This window comes from Strigops habroptila, chromosome 2 (assembly GCF_004027225.2).
Source record: "Strigops habroptila isolate Jane chromosome 2, bStrHab1.2.pri, whole genome shotgun sequence".
NCBI classification, from domain to species: Eukaryota; Metazoa; Chordata; class Aves; order Psittaciformes; family Psittacidae; genus Strigops; species Strigops habroptila.
The window spans coordinates 27849500-27872810 of NC_044278.2; the positions used below are offsets into that span (position 1 = coordinate 27849500).

A 23311-nucleotide genomic window follows, 5' to 3' on the forward strand; every position below is an offset into this window, starting at 1 on the left:
GTATTACAAGCTGAAAATAATCCTATCTCAAATAGCAAACATTAACTTGCCGTGAGAGATGCTGCTGTAGGAACTGCTGTAGATACCATACCTTATTTTCATGTCATTTCCTTTCTGTGTCTTTTATTGTCATCCCCTAGAGAGATGTGGAGCTCTGCAAAATTTAACCATTCTAGCAACCCCTGTCGGACTTGCTGGCAACATATTCAAGATGTTTAATTTCTACTTCTTTTCACTGTTGTACCTTCATAATTTCTATTATCTTTTGAGGAAGGAAGGAAGTTCTGCAGACTTAATGAGATGGATTAATGGCTCCTTTAGTACTTAAAAGGGCTTAGACTGGAAAAAAAAGCTGGCTACGAGGAATGTGACAGAGGTTTCTAAAGTTAGGGGTGACACGGAGAAAGTAAGTAGAGATTGACTCTTGAGTTTCCTCCAATGTAAAAAGTTACAGGTGTCAACGAAACGAGGGGGATCAAAATTCAGAATGAGCAAAAGTGGCACATCCCTGTCTGGGTACCAGACCTTTGAGACTCCTTGCCAAAGGGTGTCTGGCTACGAAAAGCTTACCTGGCTTCAAGGGAGCACTGGACAACCTCCTGAAGCAGAGGTCACTGTAAAGCTACTAAAGCCACGGCGCAGGACTCAGTTTTCTTTAATGCCATTTGTGGATACTGTTTGAGGCAGGACGCTGGACACATCTATAGGGGAGCCCTGAGGCATGCCCTAACTTCCATTGCCCCTCGCAGTCAGCCTTTCCCAAGAGACCCCTCCTTCAGAGTAGCTGCATTCTGAGTAGCATGCTGGCCTTGAACAGCTACAGGGCTCTGTGAGAAAGGGGGGTGGTACCTTTAACTCTGATGTGCCAAAACAGGGTGTGAAGGGGAGATTTTCTTGTATTTCCTGAAGTATCTTTCTTCAACTGGGAGAAGACAGGTGAGTAGAAAACATGATTTTATATACCCAAACACAGTTTGAGTGAAAGTCCAGTGATGCTTTTACAGCAAAGACCCAGGGATTAGTGGCAAACAGGCACTTCTGCCATTTACTGTGTTTAGTAGACCAGGGGCATCCCAGGAAATGTGTCTACACCTGCACCAAACACTTCTCACCGCGGGTGAGAGGATCAAGAGAAGGTGGCTTACAGCCTCTTCAGCTGTCCCACCCCTACAGTAAATCTGTGCTCCTGACATTTGCTATGGAAGACTGTCACCAAGCTTTTATCTCCTGGGAATGTGTCTATTTGGTGTCATTGCAATATTTTCATCTTTTGACACAGTATTCAAGATACGTTTTGCAGTTTGCTCCTGATTGGAAAAGAAAAACCCAAACAAACCAACAGAAATTTATCCTGCATGACCAGTTATGGAAGGGTGCAGAAGAGGAGTCACAGCACCACAGGATAACGCAGGTGGGAAGGCTCCTCGGTAAGGTCTCTGGTCCAAGCCCCTGCCCCAAGCAGGGCCAGCTCTGGAATCAGACCAGGCTGCTTAGGATTTCTCCATATGGTTCCTGCAAGGATTGTGTTGGCACAAGCAGTTATTCCAGGCACACTGAGGCATATTCCCCTGAGGCCATCTACAGTCAGCATCACCTGTAACATCAGTGCACAGAGGGGAACAGCCACAGAAACCATGGATTTATTTCCTCCATGGAAAATATGTCATTCGTGACAATTATTCACTGACTCATCAACATCCTTCCCCCTCTGATTAAATTAATTGGAAACACAGAATTGAAAGGAGAAAGCAAACTCGATACTGCAGCTGTACATCATGGACAAACAAACCCCTGCTGCCCCAGCAGTCTGATTTTTCTGATCACTTTATTACTCTGCCATAATAAGGGATTCCTCACTACTTCTAGCTAATTACTTCTTTACATTAACAAAAAGCAAACATCCTCCAGACTAATGGCTAAACAGCCTTCTGTAAGCCTTCTACTGGTAGGTACCACAGGCTTGCTGCATAACCTCATGCGTACTCCTCCTTCTGTGTACTGCCTTCATTTGTCAAGCTTAAAAGGGGAACAATTTACCCAGGCCCTAAGGCTGCTATAAGATTTCATTATTGCAAAACCCTGCTCAAGCTTATGCCCACGTACAATGCAGAAGCACTATGTATTATTAACAGGATGTGGCTGAAAGAAAAGAGGAAGCAATTTTTCAAAGGCTTGCTTTCTCCTTATTTCCCCCCAGAATAAGGCAGAGACACAGCAAGCTTCAAAATGCTGGATTGGACTCATTCAGTAATATTGACACGCTGACAGTCTTCAATCAACATGCATGACAGGTCTTGCAATTGAAAGGATTGAAAATGAAGAGTCTAGTGTTCAGCAGAAGTACGTCAGCAACTGTTGAGAATAAAATTGAAAGGAAAACAAGCTGCTGAAGACACCGAGAGTGGGAACATGAGCTATGGGAAGCACTGTTTGCTGTCTCCGTGATTATCTGGCAACATTTAAAATAGCCACACACAGGGAGCAGGGTCACATCCTTGCCATGTTATTTGCAGAGACAATAGCCTCAGAAACAAGTATTTCCTGCGCTGTCCTGAAGCTGGTGAAAGGAAAGCAAGTCTGCTAGAGTTGACAACAAAAAACAACTGACAACAAAAAACAACTGACTGGTACGACCAGAGTTAAGAAAAGCACTTCCCAAACCTCAGTGTTACCGGCTGCCTGCACTCCCAACACGGATGCCTGCTGCTGTTGTTCTACTACAGGCAAGACCAAGGGGCTGTGCAAGGCTCTTCTCACAGCTCTGGCAATAATATCTTGTTTTCTAATAAACCAGTTCCCTCATGTCCACCAGCCCACCTTTTGGAGACAATCTGCCAGAATCCACACACTTCACCCAGTACTTCTAGTTCCCCTAAAGAGAAGTGGTGGGAGTCAGGTCTCATTCACAGGCCAGTTCCTGCCCAGGCTGCCCAAAACACCAACCCACAGCACCCTCCTTTATATCTGGACTAAAATTCAGCACCCCAAAGGGAGGGGGTTTGGCCAAACAACCAGCCATGGTGAGGCCAGAGAACTCTTCCAATGTAATTGGAATTCTGCTGGAATTTGCTACTTTTTTTTCTCTCTCTTCTTAAAATATCTACTAAAGGTTCCTTGTGGCCAGCACAGGAAAAGAAACAGGCCTGGCTAATTATGGACATGAGAAGGAAAATAGCAACTCTCACTTCGGCAAAATACCAGCTGAGTCTTAGCTGAGGGCTCTTTCCTAAACTACAGTAACTGGTAGGTGAGAATACATGAACTGATCCATAGCATTACACTTTCCACCTATCACACCTTCTATGTAAGGCTTGCTATGTGATAAGCAAGCTACATCATATGAATTTTTAATGCAAGGCATGATGTTATTGCAGTAGGACAAGCTTTTTAAGCAGCTTCATATACCAACTGAAAGCCGAACTCATTTGCTAGAAACATTGCAGTAGTTATCATAGACTGGTTTGGGTTGGAAAAGACCTTAAGATCATCTAGTTCCAAACCCTCTGCCACGTCAGTAAACACACTAAACCTGTGAAGGAGACGAACACATGAACATATCTAAGGAGAGATGGTGCCATTTAAAATATAAGTTCACACTTGTTCGCATTTGTTTCTCTACTGAGCACGCTTTGCACTCATGTTTCAGTAGAGGCTGATGCAGCTTCATGGGTTTGGGGAACAGTGTTGCTGACCATGCCATGTTAAAGTCAGTGGTCCCACTAAAGGGAAGCTTCATTTTGACTCAAGGTGCACATCAAATAGGCACACTGTGGGCAAATACTGGCATCTATATCATTTGACCTCATGTCTGTCGTGTTTCCCATCCTCTAACAGGCAAGGTCCCATGTTCAGACCTTCCATTGGGGAAATTAATAAATAAGTAAAGCTGAGGTTTCAACTGGAGCGAGGGGAGGCCAACAAGCTTGCCCTAGTCTTTCACGTGGGACAGACTGAAACTCACCACATGCTGGCCAAAGGAGCTGTATTTACCCCTAAGCTCATGCACCACCAAAAAGCAGAGCCCAGGCAGGCTGAACCTATTGTAAGGGAATATCCTGTACACACAGTACAGGGCATGCTCTGCTAAGGATGGAAAACTTAATATTCAGGAGACTCCCTAGAGGTTCTTAAAGCCAGAAGAGTAATCCCAACAGCTTCATCTGCTGTAGGACTTGGCCTCCACTTGCTTGCCTCCACTAAGACAGGCACCTGTGTTGGAGCACGCACACACACATACCACCACTCTCTTGCATTTTATTTTTCCCAGTATTTTATTTCTGACAGGCATTTACAACGTTCCATTCATAGAACTAAAAACATAAAAATAGACCTTCTTTCAGCTTATAAAAGAAATATATAAGAACCTTTGACATAGACATGTCATGACATTATGTACAAGAACAACGGTACCTTCCCAGTACCGGCCTTCCAGTATTTCAGCACTGACTGTATTCTGCTGGGTACAGCATAGGACAGCTAAAACCTCCGCTTCTCTAATATGCTGGGACACAACTGACAGGTAGATGATATAAAACAATGATGTGATAATACAAAGGGTATAGAAACCTTTCTAAAGCTCTTACGAAAAGAAATCAGAAGATAGCAAAAAGTTAATGGAGAAAGCTTTCATAAGATCAAGTATAGTGCACCAGAAACCAGAAAGGAGGGGGCAAGGGGAGAATGCTAGCTGGGACACAAAGACAGTGATGGGTTTTGGGGGGGAATAATTTTTGTTATGTTTTAAAATATAGTCAGAGTGGATTTTATAAAATATAATCCTAAAGCTATTATAAAATTTCAGGTTTTCAAAGTACCTACTAATGTGTCAAACATCAATAGATACCAACAAAGAAAAAAAAAAAAAAGAAAATTTCATATAATCTTCCTTTTTTCCTATAGGTGAAACTGATGTGGGAAAAGCTATATAAATCTTAAAAAAAAAAAAAAGTGCTATTTTGTGTTTCGTATTTGGAAGTCTACTTAAAAACCACAAGATTTTAGTCACATTTTACCCTGTTTTAGATGTTTAAATAAAGATTTTAAATGTTAAAGAGGTTCGCTTGTGTAGAACTTGTTCATAATCTATTGCAGTGGAAAAGCTTTTATAAAGGAATTAAAATACACTAGTTTCACCCACAGTAGCAGAGTGGATGAGGTCAGTTTTTTGGCCATGAATTCCCTGTCCCCTAAGCCCAAACTTTGCCAGAGAGAGTGGACCAAACAGATCTGTGATGTTGCCACACTGGCTCCAGCGAGGTTACGCTCCAACCTCCATCCGAGGTGGATCGGTTTGGTCCACTACAGTTCAGTCATGTAATTTTGTTTTATTCTTTTTATTATCTAACTAAACTCCAGTCTCAAACATATACAATAATCCTTTTCCTGAAGAAAGTTATACCTAAATAAGAGTTTCCAGTTCATATTTTAATATAAAACCACCATTCCTATCCCTCTGCAAAAAGCTAGCCTTGTATCCTAGACATGGAGCTACGCTAATGCTGTAAAACTCTCATCCCTTTGTGCCCCTGCATCTCAGGTAAAGTACAAAAAAATATTTCTTCAAGTGTTAAATTTGGATCTCTTTTAAGAGAGTTTGGCATCTTTATAACAGTTTGTAAAACTAGAGCTTCCAACATTGACATTAAATTAGACCAGCCACAGACCAAGAGGACTTAACACAACATAAATCCCAAACCTTTCCTCACACACTCCTAAAATACATGTATATTCTCTTACATTTAAAGAGGGAAAAGTAATAAGAATACTGCAACTGTACACATTAAAAAGGCAGTTTCCTCATTAAGGAGATGAACCTACGACTGACATTTTACAGCTATAAAACCCTCTGTTCGTTGTGCTCTGTTTAAGCTAGTTCGCTGCATGTAGGTTAAGACATCCAGAGTAATTTGTTTTCCAGTGATTATATTCTCCCCGTACTTGATTTCAGCCCCTGATTATTTTAGAATAAATAAAATAGTGTGAAAGCCCTTGGTAACATAAGACAGGACCTTAAGCTTATTCCGTTCCAGGTTTTGAGCGTTTTACAGTTGCCTAAAGTGTGGCCACATGGCTTCGGACCAATTCAGCTGCCGAAATGGTGTGTGCAAGTGTGCAATCTATCGGGATCAGCTCTCCGCAGTGTGCGGGGGCAGGAGGGAAGGATGAGGGCGGGATGGGGAGACCTACGCATCTAGGCGGGGAAGGGGACCAGTTCAGAGCTCTGTGTTCAGTTTCCTGCTAGGGACAAAGTCTTCACGCCTGACCCAGATGACCTCTTCACCATGGCCCTCCACGTCGCCATTGATGCCGGACAAGGCCGCCTGCTTCTTCAGCTGGGTCATCCTGGAGGCATGCGTGTCCATGGCTGGGCATGGGTGGTCCCCCCGGCACGGCTGGCTGCTCGCGATGGAGGCTGCCTGCAGCCGCTCCCGAAGGTCTCGGTCAGCCATGGCACCTCTCATGGCCTCGCAGTACTCATCGTCATCGCTGAGGATGTCCGTTTCCTTGATGTCCTCCTGCTCCTCATACTGAGCAAGGTCAAACTGTTCCTCTACCCAGCGGTCAGTGTCCCCACTGTGCGTGGGCTGCTGGGGCTCTTTTTCAGGGCTGCTCGTGTAGACGGCATCTGAGTCAATGGTAAACCTGTTTCGGGCCAGCCGCCGCCTCCTCCTCCCAAGAGACTTGCTTGGGGCTGACACTGTGCACACACAAAGATAAAACCCCACAGGCTTTTTACACATGGTACAACTCTCTTTAAAAAGACAGTCTTCCAGGGGCCCTTTATTTAACACCACTAGGCACAAAGCAGGCAGACTCCCACGAATGACCTAGTCATTCGGCATGCTCTCTGCAAACAAGTCACACTTCACTCAACTCCTCAGCACAGGTCTCTCTCCAGCTAAAAAAGGGAGTTTCTGCTACTCAGATCCACAGTTGGGATAATGGCCCACAATTACTGTTCCTCCTAAGCGGTAGGCAGGCAGCCAGCCAGCACAAAGTACATCTGTTCAGCTCAGCTTCTCACACGCAGTGCCCTGCTGTCAGCACACTACGAAAACCAACTAGCCTTACGCCTCAGTACGGGAAATTGTTTTGTCCCAGGTAAAAGCAAAACTATAGGTTTCCAAGTAGCTACCTCAGTGTTGAAGATGCTGCAATTCTCACGTTATTTATGGGGATGTTAAGTTCCCTGTCCAGGCTCTGTTACTTCCCTCCCCGCTCCCTCCCTACTAGGGGGAAAAAAAACCCAGAAAACCCCAATACCAGAAAAAACTTTCAGAAGTTCCTTACTCAGCATCAGCTGGTCTACTAGCTTTTGCAACTGGCCCAATTAGCAAATTCACATCTTCTGTGTTGGAACATCTTCATAAGAGGCTTGTGAGGCAAAGCAGGGGATGAATCCTGCAGCTGAAGGACCTGCAGGCATTCCAGCGCTTTACGTGCACTCACACGTAGCTCCACGGCAAGCAGGTGAACTTCCAGGTTATAGTTTGTCCCCCTCCACTAAACAGCACCTTAGCACTTCCACTATGTATTTATTAAACTCTAGCTTGGGGGTGGGGTTACATTTTAATATTCCTGAGCCTCAAAACATGCATTAAGTACAACAGCTCAGCAGTTGTAAATTTTAACTGTAGTGAGAGGTCTGGACTTTAAGAGGAGATTTTAATCTCTGCAGAATTCACCATGCAAATGTGCCAGTGAGCCAACCTGACAGAAGGTTTGGCATCTGCAGCAGATTAGCCCAACAGGCTGGTTGAAGAAGCATTGTGGTAAAACAGTTGCATTTTGGCCCTCCTTTGACTCTTCTTCCTTATGATTTTAAGTGTCTCTAAGGCAGATGGCTAGCAACACCCCGAGTGAGAAGCCATGCTGCGAATGTTATTGGTCTGGCCTGCCCATTACAGAAGAGGAACAGAAAGCCTGGTGGTCTACATTGCTGGATCTAATGAGCAGAAAAAAAAAAACCAAACCCCAAACCAGACCAGAACAAAACACGCAGCGGTGCCGTGTACTTTTCAGTTGGAAGCAAATGTTTCTTCCCTCCATCATCTAGTGTTCTGAAAATGAAAACCTGCTTTTCCCTGGGATTCTCTCATTGCTTTTGCCTGAAGTCAACTGAAAGGAAAAATCCATGGTTTAGGACAGGCCATTACAAAAATAATAGAATCAAGTGCATGCTTCTCAAAATGTGAGAAGTAGAAGCACGTGCCCCTTAGCTACAGCTGAAAAGGCTAAAATGGAGGACATACAAAGCTATCTCTTCAAACAAAGCCACTCACTCAGGGGAGCTGATTTTTCTTGTGCATTTTAGTTTAAAAGTGCTAGGGTTAGCTCGAAATTCTGTACATGCTTTTAAGAAATATGCAGCAGGCTTCTGCTTTGTTCAGCTGAAACCCATCTCCAGATTAAAGTGCACAGCCAATCGGTATTGACAAGAATCCCATTTCTTCCTTCCTCACCAGAAGGACTGGTCTGAAGCTGAGCCTTGAGTGCAAAGCAAGGTAAAGAGGCAATTTAAGGCTCTCAAGGAGGTGAAGCATGGAAAACAAGCAGTTTTTACATACACAGGAGAGAATGCTAATCCTAATATACAAGTAACAGACACCACCACATGTCCTACAACGGTGCTGGGGTTACTGGGATCTTGAAAGTCTGTAGCCCTACAGTACCTGCCCTGTTCATGGCTGGCCTTGCACCTTTTAGAGCACACAATCTTTTTCCACCAAAAGGAACATATTGCTGGGATGAGGGCAAACTTTCGGTTTTAAGAAGCTGTCTTCTGTGTTTATCCCGTAAAATCGAGTGCACTGCCTTCAGAAAGTCCTTCCTGTGTTCTGGTGAACTGAAATATAGGCAAGAAAACAAAAGGCAGTGTTATCTCTTGGGAACTGCTAAAAGCTCACTGTGAGCTAAATAATGACCAGTCCTGCAATTTAAGACAGTGCAAACTGACCGGCACGCACCTCCCCCAAAGAAGACTCAATTTAAAAGAATTTTCAGAGCAAAGCTAAATCAATAGTCATTGCAATGCACATCCAAGGAAACAAATACAGTGTTCATTAAAAAAACATTTAGCCATTTACCCCCCTCGAGGCTTCCTTTCCCTCCACTACCTATCACACACTTCGCTTTGTCTGATACACATCAAGCTGATCTATGGTGGCTAATTAAATCGTTTGTTTCCTGTTAACACACACCAAGCAGAAGTCCTGCAACTCTGTACTAGCTAGTAATAGGAATTGTTTTGGTATCAGCTCTGTTGGATCCTGGTTTACTTGTGTACCACGCTCTTACTTGAACTCTAAAACACATCAGCACAACCACCACAATGAAGATGGACAAAGCTTACTTAAGGAGAGAGCAACACCCTAAGAGCAGCGGTCAGAATGTGGTGGCATGAAAGGTGCCAGCTAAACATGACACATTAGCAGATACCTGGCATAAAGATGCACTGCCGGAGTTTAACTGGATGTAAATTTTAAAAGGAAAACTGTAATAAGGATATTCCCATAATGGTGCAAGGCTGATCAAATATACACCTTTACTTTAACACATTTTAAAAAATTCTGCCTGCTAGAAATAAGGCTTTAACACCCTCTCCCAGCTTTCCCTACTTGTTCTTCACAGATTGCCTTAAAGCAAAGACAGGCAAGCTGGGGTCCAGAGATGCAGCTGCCATTGAAAAACAGAAACACACTTACCTACAGCAAAGGTGAAACGTTCTTTCTGGCCTGCCTTCAGACTCAGATTTAACATGGACAATCTCACATACAGAATTGGCTTCTGCATCTGAAGTGAAAAGCAAGCAGAACTTCATATAACAGTTTCTTATATTTAAACTTGATTAGAGTATTTATTCAATAATTCTGAAGAAATGGTTTAAGACCAACAGATAATACACTGCAAATAATATTAAGTCATGGCTGAAAGGCAGCAGTGGGCAAGTGACTAATGAAACAACAGACTTAAACTTGCCAAAAATTAGTAGTATTTTATACGCACTCAGTCCCATTAAAAATATGGGAAAAACCCCACAAAATCCCAAAACCAAACCAAAACCCAAAAGACAACACCCAAACAAAAAAAAACCAACAATCCAGCTTTTCAGGTATTCCATAGAGTACTGTCACATTTTACAGCTACCTCCCATGTTCTTTCCACTTTCTCTTATGCACTAGAAAGGGACCAAATTGTTTAAAATTTTGAAATTTTTAATACTACAATTTTCACATGAAGCCATCAATGCAAAACCAAAAGAATTCACTAGCTTTGTTGCCTCACAGCTGCAAGATTGCCTTCTAGTCTCCAGAAGAGGAACAGTGAACCAGAGTCAGCAACAACTTTGCCCTGTTTTTCCAGAACCCTGCCTGGCTTCAGATAAGTACTGACAAGCTGAAGATACACAACTGGAGCTTTTGCTCCTTCATCTCTCTCTCCAGGACTACTATGGATGTTGAGGTTGAGGGTTCCTTTTTCAGGTCCTAGAAACTGCATGCACATGTACTAAGGACAAACATCAGTCAGTGAATGCCCTCAGGCCAAACGTTGAGAACGCTGCCAAATTCATGCAGCGGGAACATTACCTGAACTTGCCAACGCGCGAACCTGCAGTGCTTCTAAAGGTATCATGTGGCGAAAGCGGAATGGATCCCAGTCTTCATAAATTGAAGCTCTATGTGATCCTCCCTGGAAGAATTTCAAAATACCATTAGGAAATGAGACACCTTGAGATAGTCAGACACAGAGTTCTTGTGTGCCCTGCACTGAGAATGTCCAGCTAGAGACTTGTTGCAATTCTTATTTTCTCACTCCAGCATCTTAGTAACCAGTGTCATGGAAGTGCCTATCTATGAAGATCTTGCTAAAATCCAGACAAAAGCAACCATTAGGCCAATCAATCTTATTAATGATTTCAAAAGTCATTGGAGACCAATGCTGCATTCTCTCCTCCAAGCGCACATATGTGTACAAACATGCATCAGTTTTGCTTTACTCACTCCGAAGTTATCTTGTGGCCAGTTGACAAACCATATAAGCATTTCAAATCACACTTCAGTTTATGCCATACGTGGGAATCAAAAAGTTTTCTGCATTAATATAAACTGTGTTCCCTATTGTAGCACATGTTTACCATCAAGCTTAGCTTTAACTTTTAAACCCAAACTCCAGTAGGATCCACTGGTATGTATATACTGTAGGCACATCTAATTTAGCTGAGAGCAGTCAGCACTTGGTCAGTGTCATGCAACAGCCAGAACTGAAACGAGGGCATTGTGTTTCACTAGGAAAGTTGAGAGACATCAGCTTTCATATTTGGTTCACATACACTGACCAAAGAGTCAAACACAAGAGAGACATTCAAGGTGATACCTTGTTTCATGAAAGTCCACTCCACAGCATGGAATGGATGGAACAGGCAACATGAGGGAGAGCAAAGGATAAACTGAATGAATGCTTTCACACTGCTGTGCCCAGGCCAAACAGCAGGCTACTTGGCATTACCCAAAACCTCAGCTGTGTGGCTGAGAACAAGGATCACATATAAGCACACTCTAGCACCACAGCTTTATGGAAAGCAAATCTTGATCACAGCACTACAAATGCACACAGCATCACCAAAATAGTCCATGCAACTTACAAGTTTCTTCTTCTGTTTGGAACCATCCTTGTATACAAGGACCACAGCAGTTTTGAACACTAAAGAAAGTTAGAAACAAAAGCCATGTAGTCAGTAAGGTTGGGAATGGGTCTCCTCTATGCCCATCCACACAGACCTTTCAACTGCTCAGACAGCCCTCACCTGAGTCAGGGAGGGAAGGCAGGAGTAAACCTACAGCTCTCTTGTATACTCTTCCCAAAAAACCCAAGCTCAACAGCTTTTACCACACAAAACAAGACTACTTCAAAGTCACTTGAAACTTAAGAGTTTAAGTTATTATTATCAGAACAACTATTCGAACAGCAACAGTTCCATATAAAAATTTAGAAACTTTAATCCCCCTAGCTAAGTTCACCTCAGACAAACAAGCAGCATTCAGCTACATGCAGCCAGTCAGCATGGACAGAATCACTCCCAGGTGGGACAGTGGTCTATACTAAACCCAAAAGTGAGCACCACTGGCAAGCAGATGTGTAATCCAATTCCTTTTTTGCCATGTAATCTCCACATGGAGTTGGAATTTGTCTTTCAAGACTCCCATTTTCTTTGCGATCTCTTTCTTCAGGTCTCAAGTGCACCCTTTGTTTTCGGACTGAACTGCATGGGCACTTAATTTTGGACACTTTATGAAACTAATTCAAAGATTTTTTGGAGTATTAAGAGTTGCTGCACGTTCCTAGCAGCTTTCATGAGACCATTCAGCTTCAGAGTATGACCAGGTGCTTTCCCAGCTTATAGGAAGGCAGTCAATTCTTCTATGTTCTTCCAGAGCAAAGCTGAAAGTCTTCGTTTGTTATGTGTTTCATATAAAACAAACAAATAAACAAAAAAAAAAATCACTGGCTTCCTAACCAGCATCACTTTCTGGAAACAAGATAAAAGCCCATTGCCTGTAAAGAAATACAGGAACAAATAAAGAAAACCTAGCACACTCTGCATTACTTGACATAATTCTGAAAATAAGAGAGATGTGTGATTTAGCCAATATAAGCTATCATGTACCTTTCCAAGGGACCATACTTCAATTCAGTGGAAAGACCGTGAGATCTGTGCCAACAGCAGTCTCAATTTCTAGTTTGGCCGCCCAAGATAGACCTCTGCTTGGAGGGAGATGGACCACTCCAAAGCAACTCACTGGGAGTCCTGGCTTAGCTTTTAATCACTTTTTAAAGCTTAAATATACAAGTTCTTTCTGGCAAAAGGCACGGAGGAAAAAGGCAAAGCCTCTGCAAGCACCCATCACATTCTACAGGATGTGAAGTAGAGTTACTTGGCATTGACCTGACTACTGATCTGTATCTTTTCAGAGACAAATACCTTTCTACATAGTTCTCAGTTCATAGCCTTTGATACAGGTTTAAGAAACTCTTGCACTATTATAGCAGTTATCTCCAAATTCTTCACCAGTTTTAGATCAACACAAAAGAGAATTTGACCATTGCAGCAAAGAGACAAATACAGTTTTAAGTTCCAGCTAACCTTGCGGACGGCAATGCTCAACTACCTTCAACAAATATCTGCTAAGTCACAGCTGACAGTCTTTTAGGCATCGAAAATAAAATTACTAGGATACAAACCAAATGCTGCCAGCTCAGGTTCCTTCTTCCATTTCCCCAATGAAGCAGGAGGATTCAGCCATATCACTGTATTATGCAAGAGCAAGTCTCCCATTGAAAGGTCTGCAACCTGCCAACACAAAGACATGCACAAAGACACGCACAAAGACACAACATGTAATCAGTTCAAATAAGCTCACTTGAATTTTCAGTTCAAGAAAATTTGCTTGAAATTTATTCCTAAACGAACAATAAAAAGCCCCACAAGCAAACTTTTGGAATATTTCATCAGATGACTGCAGGCGTGTGCAAACAGGCTGTGACAGTGAGCAACAAATGCATGTAAATCCTTAACTGGTGAGCATGAAGTCAAACTCAGAGTCTGGCTATCATAATTTGGTGGGAACTCAGGGCAAAACCTGGGTATTTTCCTTGCATTTTTTTATTCCTTGTCCATCTTTCTCCCTACCAGCTCCTTTTCATTTTGTTTGAACATTTAAGCATAGCCCCCATCCCACAATTTGGGATAAAATTTAGAGACCACATTACGTGAAGCAATCAAAGCACTTCCTCCCCACAGTTGCTGTGGCTTTTGATTTCACCCAATGGCTCATCTGTGGAAACCACATTGCTGGAAACAGACTAATAAAGGAGTTCATAACTATTGGGAGATACCTACTAATACTGCAGCAACCAAATCTTTCACTTTGACTTATCATCTCCCAGACTGACAAATGAAGGACTATCCCCAGTCTAGGGGCTATGTTATCCCATTCCCCAACCCTCCTGCCGATGAAGTCTGACTTTTACCAAAGGACACTACGAACACCACCGGTACAACAATCTGAAGGCTCCCCAATACAAAAAGCAACACTAAGAGAAGTGTTAACTGCCTCCTTTCCCATATTAACACCAGATTACTCTCCCAACAGATGTCCTGACACACTGTCTCTACCACTGCTTGCCAGTACCAACCCTCGTCTCTGCCCTCTACCCACCACCAGATCCTCCTTGCTGCCACTATCCAGCTCTCACACTTCTCAATCACTTCAACACTACTTGAACACTACTCAATCCCAGACCTCCTTTGCTTTGTAGCCCAATGCCTGTTATGTGTGCAACTTCATCCTGGCTGCTAGCAAAACCCCATTACCATTACTTCATACGGTCATGTCTCTCTCCAGCCTTCACCCACATCACTGCTCCCATCAGCCCCTTAGTGTTTCTACCTCTCCTAAGTCTCCCTCGACCTTATTTCATTCCCTTTTTATTGCCCACCACCCTCCTTCCCTGCGCTACTGGACTGCAGACCTCTGTTTTATCAGTAAATGGAGAGTCCAGATCTCAGCCTGAAACTTCAAGATACCTTCCACAGGTTTCTGAGATGGTCAGCCAGTACTGAGCCACACTGGATCTTCACATGTTTGCATATATGCCATATGAGACATCTAAACCAAAGCCCGAGGCTCTCTCGGATATCAAGCCCACTAACACACTTTCTAAAAGAGAAACAGTTTCTCACACACTGCACCTCACATTTTGATCTCTTTAAAATGATTAAAGAGCTAAGTACAGACTTGCCTCAGCATGCCAGTCCATTCAGACTGGTGGGACAAAATTATTTATGTGTAACAAGGAGAGCTAAGGCATGGACATCATCATAGTGAACTGCGGGTTAGGATGTGATTTTGACTCAAGCACAACATTGCTCAATCCGTGTAGGTGAATTAACCCACTACTTCTTTAGATTGGTCCCACTTGCTGAATCATACATGGAAAACCAGTTTTTGAATTGGATTGGGACTTACGTGCTTGCACCAGGATCTACTTAAATGACACAGCACGAAAGGTAAATATTTGATACAACTTAACATTTATGCTACAGGCACCAAAATAACAACCCTTTTCTCTTAAATTTCGTCATATTACCTCTTTTTTCTCCCCCGTTTGCTCTGCGATAAGTTGGTCAAACACTGCCCCGTATTCTTCATGGATTTTCTGCATTTCATTAATGTGGCTGGCAACTTTGTTCATTGTTTTTATGGCCACTAGAAGAAAGACAGAGAGATAGGGGAAGAGACAAAAGGTATTTTTAAGCCTCTGAGACGAAGAGGGAGGAAGAGGGTTCCAGATCAGAGGTTAAACAGGGAAACGCAACTTAGGTTAGCTGCCTACCATCAAGGTGATAATGTTCTTCACTGTCTACATCAGTCAGAGCAAAGAGCTCCTTCAGCAGGAGAGGGTATTTCAGTATCCGCTGGATGGGTTTGATGAGGTAAGACTCCAGTGTGGAGGAGTGCTGCCGTCGAGGATTCTGAGCATCCAGAAATGCCTTGAAAGCAGTGTCTGTCTTGGCTGGAAGATTAAAATGAAGCAATTGGATAAATCAAAAACTGTAAAAGCTGCTCTGATAAAGTGACTTTTCCAGCTTTAAATTCATATATACAGAGACATTTTGCAAGGAAATGCAGATTTATCAAGTCTACAGTATTAGATTTATACACTTCAGGTTTTAATGAAACTTTGCCACAGATATGCTATTTATGATTTTAACAGCAGGCACCCACCTGCCGTATCAATACATGCAGATTTTATTTTCACTATCCACAGTGTATCTGTGGATAGTGAAAATTGAGTTGACCTTGCAACTATTTTAGAGCAGCATGAACTGTTTTAATCATCTGTTTTCTTTAAGAAAAGGGTCAAATTGGATATTTGTGAGAAATCAGTATTCATGAGTCTGGCCTGACAGATATGCCTGTAATATTGGCGAGTCTGGTTATTGTTATCTCATTAAACCTTAGAATGCAGTACTGAATAACAAACAACATCAAGAGCTAGTATGGAGGCAGGAAGCAGCAAACATATGATAGTACACCATATTTTGGAGCACAGGTAGGCTGAACATCTGATTGCTATCATCTTTTCTACCTGACTGCTACTGAATTTATAAAAACGCCATATTCTCTGTTGCTCCCTCCACTGGAGCATAAACTTGATCACAGGGAGAGAAGTATGGAGAAGGAGGCTTTTTTTTAGACATAAAAGTTATTCACTGCAGGAACATTTCCACACAATTGCTTTTATTACGGCCATGTTCCCTGCCAAGGTTGGGTGGGTTTTTTGCAGACAGTCACCTGATTTCAATAAAGCAACTTCAGTTTCAAATCCAAAAGCCACCTGCGCATCAGCCGAGGACACCAAATTACACTTGAAATACACTCCCAGGCTTATCCAGACTTATCACTGGAATAAAACGCCAAGTTCTGCTTGTGCCATAATTCAAGCACAACAATTTCTTATTTGTAAATACAGTTAGCAATGAAAAAGCAAAGCAAACCAACCTGATCTACCTAGTCTACAGCATTAACGTTAAGGTCTAACAAAAACATGCCAAAAGAAAGCATAGATGTGACTAGCAACAAATCATTTATTCATGCATTCCACACAGCTGCCAAGTATTCTTTGCAGCATGGTAAATAAGAATTTGTAAGTAGAAATGAAAAAAAATGTGTACAGCAAAAAAAAACAAAAACCCCAAACAAAACCAAACCAACCAAGAAACTAAAACAAACACCAACATTTCTGATTGTCAGGCATCCAGATGTTCTTTGAAAAAAATAGGCGCTCCTCCCTAATGGCATTGCTCCTACAACTGGAACCATTTGTTTATTTAATGTCTTGGCCAAAAACGAATTGCATGAAGCACTGTTAACTCCAAGAGATTAACTTTCACAGGGGAAAAAGCATCACTCCAAGGCAAGGAGGCCCATGAGCATTTATAAGCCAGACCACAGTTCATTTATCTTCATCTCAACAAGCCAAGCTCTGCTAGGAATTCAGACATGGAAACTTCTCGGGCAAATTGGAACAAAGGCGAGAGGAAGAATAGAGGGGAGAGAGAGCACAGTGAAGTTAAAATATTTAGACATCTCCCATAAAACATTCTCCCAGGCTGATCTTTCCTAGAGGGTATCAGCATTCAACCACATTGGCCAGAGCTTCAGTGGGATTCACAGCAGGATTCACAGCACAAACTGTAGGAGGATCCAGAGGTCCTTACAAGAGTCACCACTCCTGGTTCCAGAGTGATCCTTTAGCACACACTGTGTTGCCATTTATGAAATCTTTCCACTCCCCACATGACTGAAAAGAAACTAAACATGTCAGGGGAGGACAAATTAACTGGGGAGGAGGGGGGGGAACCTACATGTGAGGTTAATGACCTCTTGTTATGAGTCACTCAGGTACCATTACATCGATGGTGGTCCAAGAACACCCATTGCACAGAGCTCTCTGCAGCCTCTCAAGCCAGATGAACTTCCCTACTGTGAAGGCTCTTTGAGAGCAACCAGGCACATGTGTGCCCCCATTCCTCCACCACAACTTGCCCTGCGTGGTTTGGGGTACAAAACCACCTCTCATCATCCACAAGGGCAACCTGCACCAGCCCAAACCAATGAGTTGCTGCAACATCTCTCCCTCTGCATGCCCAGGTCTGCCTGACCAGCGCATGGCTCTTACCTTTCACCAGTACTTTGGGGACTTTTGTGTGGCTGGCACAGAAGGCACTGTACAGCTTGAACCGGTCAGCGTAGTAAAGGAAGGATCCACCCAAGGAAAACAACACTTTCTAGTATTTAAAAAACAAACAAACAAACAACAAAACAACAAAAAAGGCATTAGGAAAAAAAAGCACATGAAAGCCAGTTAGTTATTTTCCCTTCTGCCACGTCTTTTGGATGACAGGACACTGCATTTTTAGAGTGTTTTCACACCATCCAGCAAGAAACAGGCCTAGCCTTGGTGTGTGAGTTCAGGCTATACGATTAACATCATTAGCCCAGTTCCAGTTAGGTCAATCTAGAGACACCACTGACTCCAGAGGGAACTAGGATCACAGCTCCAGAACTGCATTTAAATACGTGAACTTAAAACCTTATTGATTTAAGTAATGACCAGAAACCACAGAAAGGACTGGATGTATCTGATTTTATAATGGATAAAGACACTAAGGAGCTGCAAACAAGACTTCTTCCCTCTGCACAAACACACTAAGGTCTTATTCTCTTGAAAGTGAGTTTGTGTTAAGGGCCAAACACAATCTTTCTCTAAGATGTCTATGCCACAGTCAAGTATTTGCTCCGCTGCCCATTTAGGAACAAGCAAACATGGAGCAGGGGGGGGCGAGACAACACACAGGCAGCTTGCTTGCAGTCAGCAGAGGGAAGCAAACTGCAGAATTGAAATTATAAAGCCCTGAAATCCCATTTCTCCCACTGCTTTGAGACAACACCCACAGAACTCAAAATGAAGCTGATGCACTTTTTATAGAAAGGTGGAAGCAGCAGCACTCAGAAGACAGAGTTCTCTCTATAAGGAGGCTTCTTCCACACGCCTCCCTCAAAGCCCAGAGCACTCGGGGGTCACAGAGGCTTCCTCCACTAAAAAAAAAGTGTCTCTGTGCTCTCCATTAAGGGCACATTTCCTGCAAAACAAAGGCTGTGTTCCAGTTACATGAGGGCAGCATTCATGACTGCTGCTTATTTTTAAATAAGCACCTGATGGCAAAGCCAGACATGCACAAAAAGACAAATTCTTTGAGTAGTTCTTCCAGGGCTGTATGTTAGCTGAAGAGCAATCCTAGTGGAATTTTTATTCATCAAGCCATCCTGTCCTCTGCAAGGTGAGTGCTCAAAGAAAGAACAAAATTCCCCAAAGACGAAACATTGCATTAGCTACTTGCCATAAATCCAGTACACGACTGCAGTAGAAATAAACCAAAATCTGTTTCCACATTTTTTTAAATTAAGTTTATATATCTTTAGTTTATATTTCTACATCTGATGCACAACTGCCGATAGTTGAAACTATTTGCCATACATTTCTGCTATACATCAAAAGCCCAGATACAGAATTCAATTTACATTTCTGACCTGTAGCCCTAGTGGGCTTCTGAACTACTACATTAGACTTGTCAGAACAAGTATTTTATGGAACTTCCCATTTATAGCTTTTCCTGATGGCCCGAGATATGAAATCTGGCAGAAGGGCAAGAATAGCGTCTAAAAGCACATAGTGTTACAGATTTCCAGTGTCTATATGGCTAAATGTAGCATAAATTACAATTGCAGCAGGATGTTTTTCAAACAGCTCCAGTATTCGCTAAAAATGATTCTTGAGTGTAAGTAGATGTAGGTTTTCACATGAACAGTGACAGCAGTCAGACAAGTAAGATGAAGACTGTTGAAGGACTACTTGGAAAGTAAACAAGGAGATTACCTTAAATTGCTCAACTTTTTCAAGCTTCTCCAGATCTGGAACCAGCCTTACTCCATCTTCAAGAGTTTTCAAGAACTCTACCTGGAATGCTACCATTTCAGTCAGATTCCCAAAGAGAACATCCAGCTAGGATGGAAAAAAAACCCAAGAACAAAAAGATGCTGAAAGTATCACTTTGCAGCTAAATCACATTTCCTAGAACTTCAGTAATTCTCAGTCTAATTGTATAATCAGTGTCATATCAGAGGGGAAAAAAAAACCCAACCAAAACCCTAACAACCCTACAGACTATATATTATTGAGCAGTACTTTTAAATTCTACTCAATCTAGTATCCTAAAAGAAATAAATAGAATTCAAAATGTCTCCATAGCCCTTGCTCAGACAAGCAAGTCAGGCTGGGGGTGTGTGGAGCAGAGGGGTGTGCATAAGCAATCTAGCAAAAAGATAAGCAACAGGCATTAACATACCTCATCTGGAGTGAGGAACGTCTCTTTTTGTAGAGGCTTCAGGTATCTCTCCATTAGACAATTTAAGTCCTAAAAATTCAGAAAAAGACTCCCATGTTGGTACATCAAACTGCCTTTGAATATTTACTGAAGTAGCAAAGATCACCATTTACCTAGTCTATGAATTCTTCCCTTTCCCACATAAGACAAAATAGTCAGATTTCACAGAATTTAAGATAGTAAAAGGAAACCTTTACACAGTTTTATTTAGAAAATCAATACTGGATCTCACCGAGCAGTGCTCCTTTGCACACCAGCTAAGTAATTTCAAAATGACAGCATAAGAATTTAGAAAGCCTACTTATTTCAGACATTTAAGTTACATTTAATTCCACTATCTGTCCCTAGAATAGTAAGTTAACTAAGACGTACATGCATGAAACATAATTTGAAGTATTAGAGAAGAAACTAACAAAGTTTTCCAGGAGAAGAAATATTAGTAGACTGAAAACAACACATTGAGACCCCTTACTTTGACATAGGTGCGCTCTGTCTCAAGAAGTTCACAGATAACCTTTCGCAGTTTATCTGCATCTGTGAGCTGTCTCATGGTGGCCAGCTGGGGTCCTGTGAATTCCTGAGGATGAGCACTTGAATCAGAAGGGTTCATTTCATGCAGACTGCGACAGAAAGCAGCGACCTGCTCTGTACTCTTCAAAAAGAAGGAAGAGGAAAGACCAGCAGTAATATTTTAAGTAAGACCTATAGGAACGATGGAGCTGAGAAGCCTTTGCAGTTAAGCAGTTGCAGCCTGGGGGCTTTTTAGCAAGTACCAAAGTCCAGAAGTACACACATCATTTCATGTATCTGTCTATCCTATCTCTCAGTGACTGGGGACCCAGGACGGGGGTGGTGGGAAGAGTTGCACAACTCAAGTTAATTGAAGTGCTGTTCAATAACATTCCTGGTTTCAGATAAGCATGAACTTTAATTAGAATAAGCTGTCCAGTGCTTAAGATTGAAAAACAAACAAGAAGGCTCAAGAATGGAACCAAAAATGACTGTGCAAACAAAATACACACCCCAGCCCTCTGCCAGTTCCCTAATCTACTTTGCAACAGTCCTGTGTCAGCACAACCAAGGAGACAACAGGGAGACAGAAACTGTTTAAGCTGTTTTTCAGGGAAGCAGAGCCATCTGGGGAACCAAAGCCTCTCAAGGCTTCAAATGCAAGGCTTTGGGAAACTAACTGTGTATCTGTTCTGTGCCTGGAAACATGCTTTGCAGTGTGAATTTCTTCCCCATAAGTCAGGTTTTTCAGAGCTCCTACATCTAAGCTGGTTTCTTAAAATGTTTCATCAGCTGTTTATATATAAAGACAGTTATCCCCTCTTCACCTCCTGGTGTTCGATCGTCTTATCTTTCTGAAGCTGAAAAGTTTGGACCAGGTATAACCTCTGGTGTCAGTGACAACAGCCGCAGGCTTCTAGGGTGCCAAAGCAGCAGTGTGCCCTTGTTTCCATCCCTCCCAGAGACCTGGAGGGGGCACGGGAGGGAAAAAAGCTGCTGCACTTGATCACGCTTCTCTAACCTTCTGTGTCTAATGCTGCCATGGTATCTTAATTCAGATACAGTGACTTCCCAGCACTGCCTCCATAGCCCGCCAGTTCATACTAAAATAACTGACTCAAAATTAGCCTGTTCAAACAGAGAATATGCAGAGAGATAACAACCAAACCATGAAAAATGCACGTCACCACTTCACAGTCTGGAGGCAGAGCCCTGACCCTTGGGAGATCACTCCTACCCTCCAGCTGGTAGTAACCACCTCAGCCAAAGCCTGCACTACCTTACACCTTCGTGATGACCCAGTGCTGAAAAACCTCTGCATTTTTTCAGCTGCACAGTCTGCTCACGCAAAGATATCTTTCCTTCTCAGAGCACCTACAATGCCATGAAGCGCAAGAGGAGCATTAACTATGCTAGCGACAAGTAAAGGATTTCCTGCCATAACACGGTTGCTTTCCTTAAAGGTATCTTATGGCTGCAAATGCTCATCCGAGTGTACCACTGCAAGGCATATTAGTAAAGATGCTTATTATGCAAAAATAATTTTCCTCAGGACACAAGTGTAAGCAACAAACTAATTGTAACTGACTGTTTACACAAAAATGCCTCTTGGACACTGTTTATTACAGGAAAAATATTAATCTTAGGAATCTGAGGTTTAACTCTGATGAGGAAGAAAGAAATGTTGTAAGTTGAGGGCAGGAGGAAGCAGCGATTTGAACCAGTCCATTTCCAACTCGCTCAGCTTCTGGTAACGGCACATGCCACTGAGGGTTGAGATTTATTACTCAAAGTAATTCCTGTATTTCTCAGCAAGATTCCACCTATACTCACTGTACTCTTAAGTATAAGCCATACACGAACTTTTAGGTTAAGCCTGCATTAGATTTCAACAGGTGTGATCTTGATCCCAACAGCTCCAAATCCACAAAGCTCAGTAGGTTAAAGCATGGCTTCAGCATAGGGAAAAAACCCCACCCTGCCCAAGTTACCTGCTCTGCTGGAAAGGGACAAAGAGCTGACAATTAACATAATGTTAATCTGAACCTGCAGAGACCCAGGATATGCAGGGTTTGCTGAGAAATGTTTAGCTTTGTTATGACTATTTTGTGAAATAATATTTGAGGAAGACATATCTAGTGGCATTTTGCTTTAAGAGCCAAATATACATTATAACTAGTTTTACTCATACAAAACACAGCATGGAATCAAAGTCCAAAAATAAACTAAGTGTTTTAAGTAAGTAGTTCATGCTTGATACTTTGCAGACAGCTCACCATACTGTGCATGCACTTGCAATAAGTTACAGGGAAAGATGGGTCACCCAGAAAGAGAAAGCAAAAATCCACTTACACCATGAAACGCCAGCTAAACACTAACAAGTAGTTGAAAATTGGATAACTGTCGTACAGGCACGCAGTCTGCTCCAGAAGGAATATGCCAAAAAGGAAGTGTATAAGACTTTTAAAGGCCTTATCTCCACTCCCGCACACTTAAACTGCTCTCTGACTTCAGTCACGCCCAGCTCCAGCCAGCAGCAACCAAGCTCTGCCTTGCCACTGCCCTGCCTTGCATCTTTCTGTTATTTCCCAAGTTTCACTCACCTGGCACTCCTTGGACAGACAAAAAGCCTGAAGCAGAACAGTGTTCACAAGCCTGTTCTCTTGCTTGTTCACTGAACGAACTGTTGCGGCCATGTGCCTATCCACCCCTGGCTTAAGCCATAACCACTGGTGGGGGTTGTGATGGCTGCATCCTGCTTACTCTGGACTTTGGGGGATGGATGGCAATACA

General features: G+C 42.6%; 1 protein-coding gene across 15 annotated transcripts in view; it reads right to left on the reverse strand.

Annotated features, from left to right (window-relative positions):
* Positions 1 to 4247: 4247 nt before the first annotated feature.
* Positions 4248 to 23311, reverse strand: part of TIAM1 (TIAM Rac1 associated GEF 1) — a 191875-nt gene continuing 172811 nt past the window's right edge. For 12 of the 15 annotated variants that reach the window (XM_030477422.1, XM_030477421.1, XM_030477430.1 and 9 more), the window contains 12 exons: positions 20481 to 20660; positions 19970 to 20038; positions 19501 to 19626; positions 17743 to 17851; positions 15394 to 15573; positions 15148 to 15266; positions 13240 to 13348; positions 11642 to 11700; positions 10587 to 10689; positions 9705 to 9792; positions 8673 to 8845; positions 4248 to 6697 (listed from right to left, as the gene is read on the reverse strand). In XM_030477422.1, the coding sequence (XP_030333282.1) occupies positions 6213 to 6697; positions 8673 to 8845; positions 9705 to 9792; positions 10587 to 10689; positions 11642 to 11700; positions 13240 to 13348; positions 15148 to 15266; positions 15394 to 15573; positions 17743 to 17851; positions 19501 to 19626; positions 19970 to 20038; positions 20481 to 20660 (1800 nt within the window). In that variant the 3' untranslated portion in view covers positions 4248 to 6212. Of the gene's footprint in view, positions 6698 to 7290; positions 8846 to 9704; positions 9793 to 10586; positions 10690 to 11641; positions 11701 to 13239; positions 13349 to 15147; positions 15267 to 15393; positions 15574 to 17742; positions 17852 to 19500; positions 19627 to 19969; positions 20039 to 20480; positions 20661 to 23311 lie in introns of all 15 variants that reach the window. The other 3 variants (XM_030477432.1, XM_030477431.1, XR_003990240.1) reach the window with 2 other exon arrangements.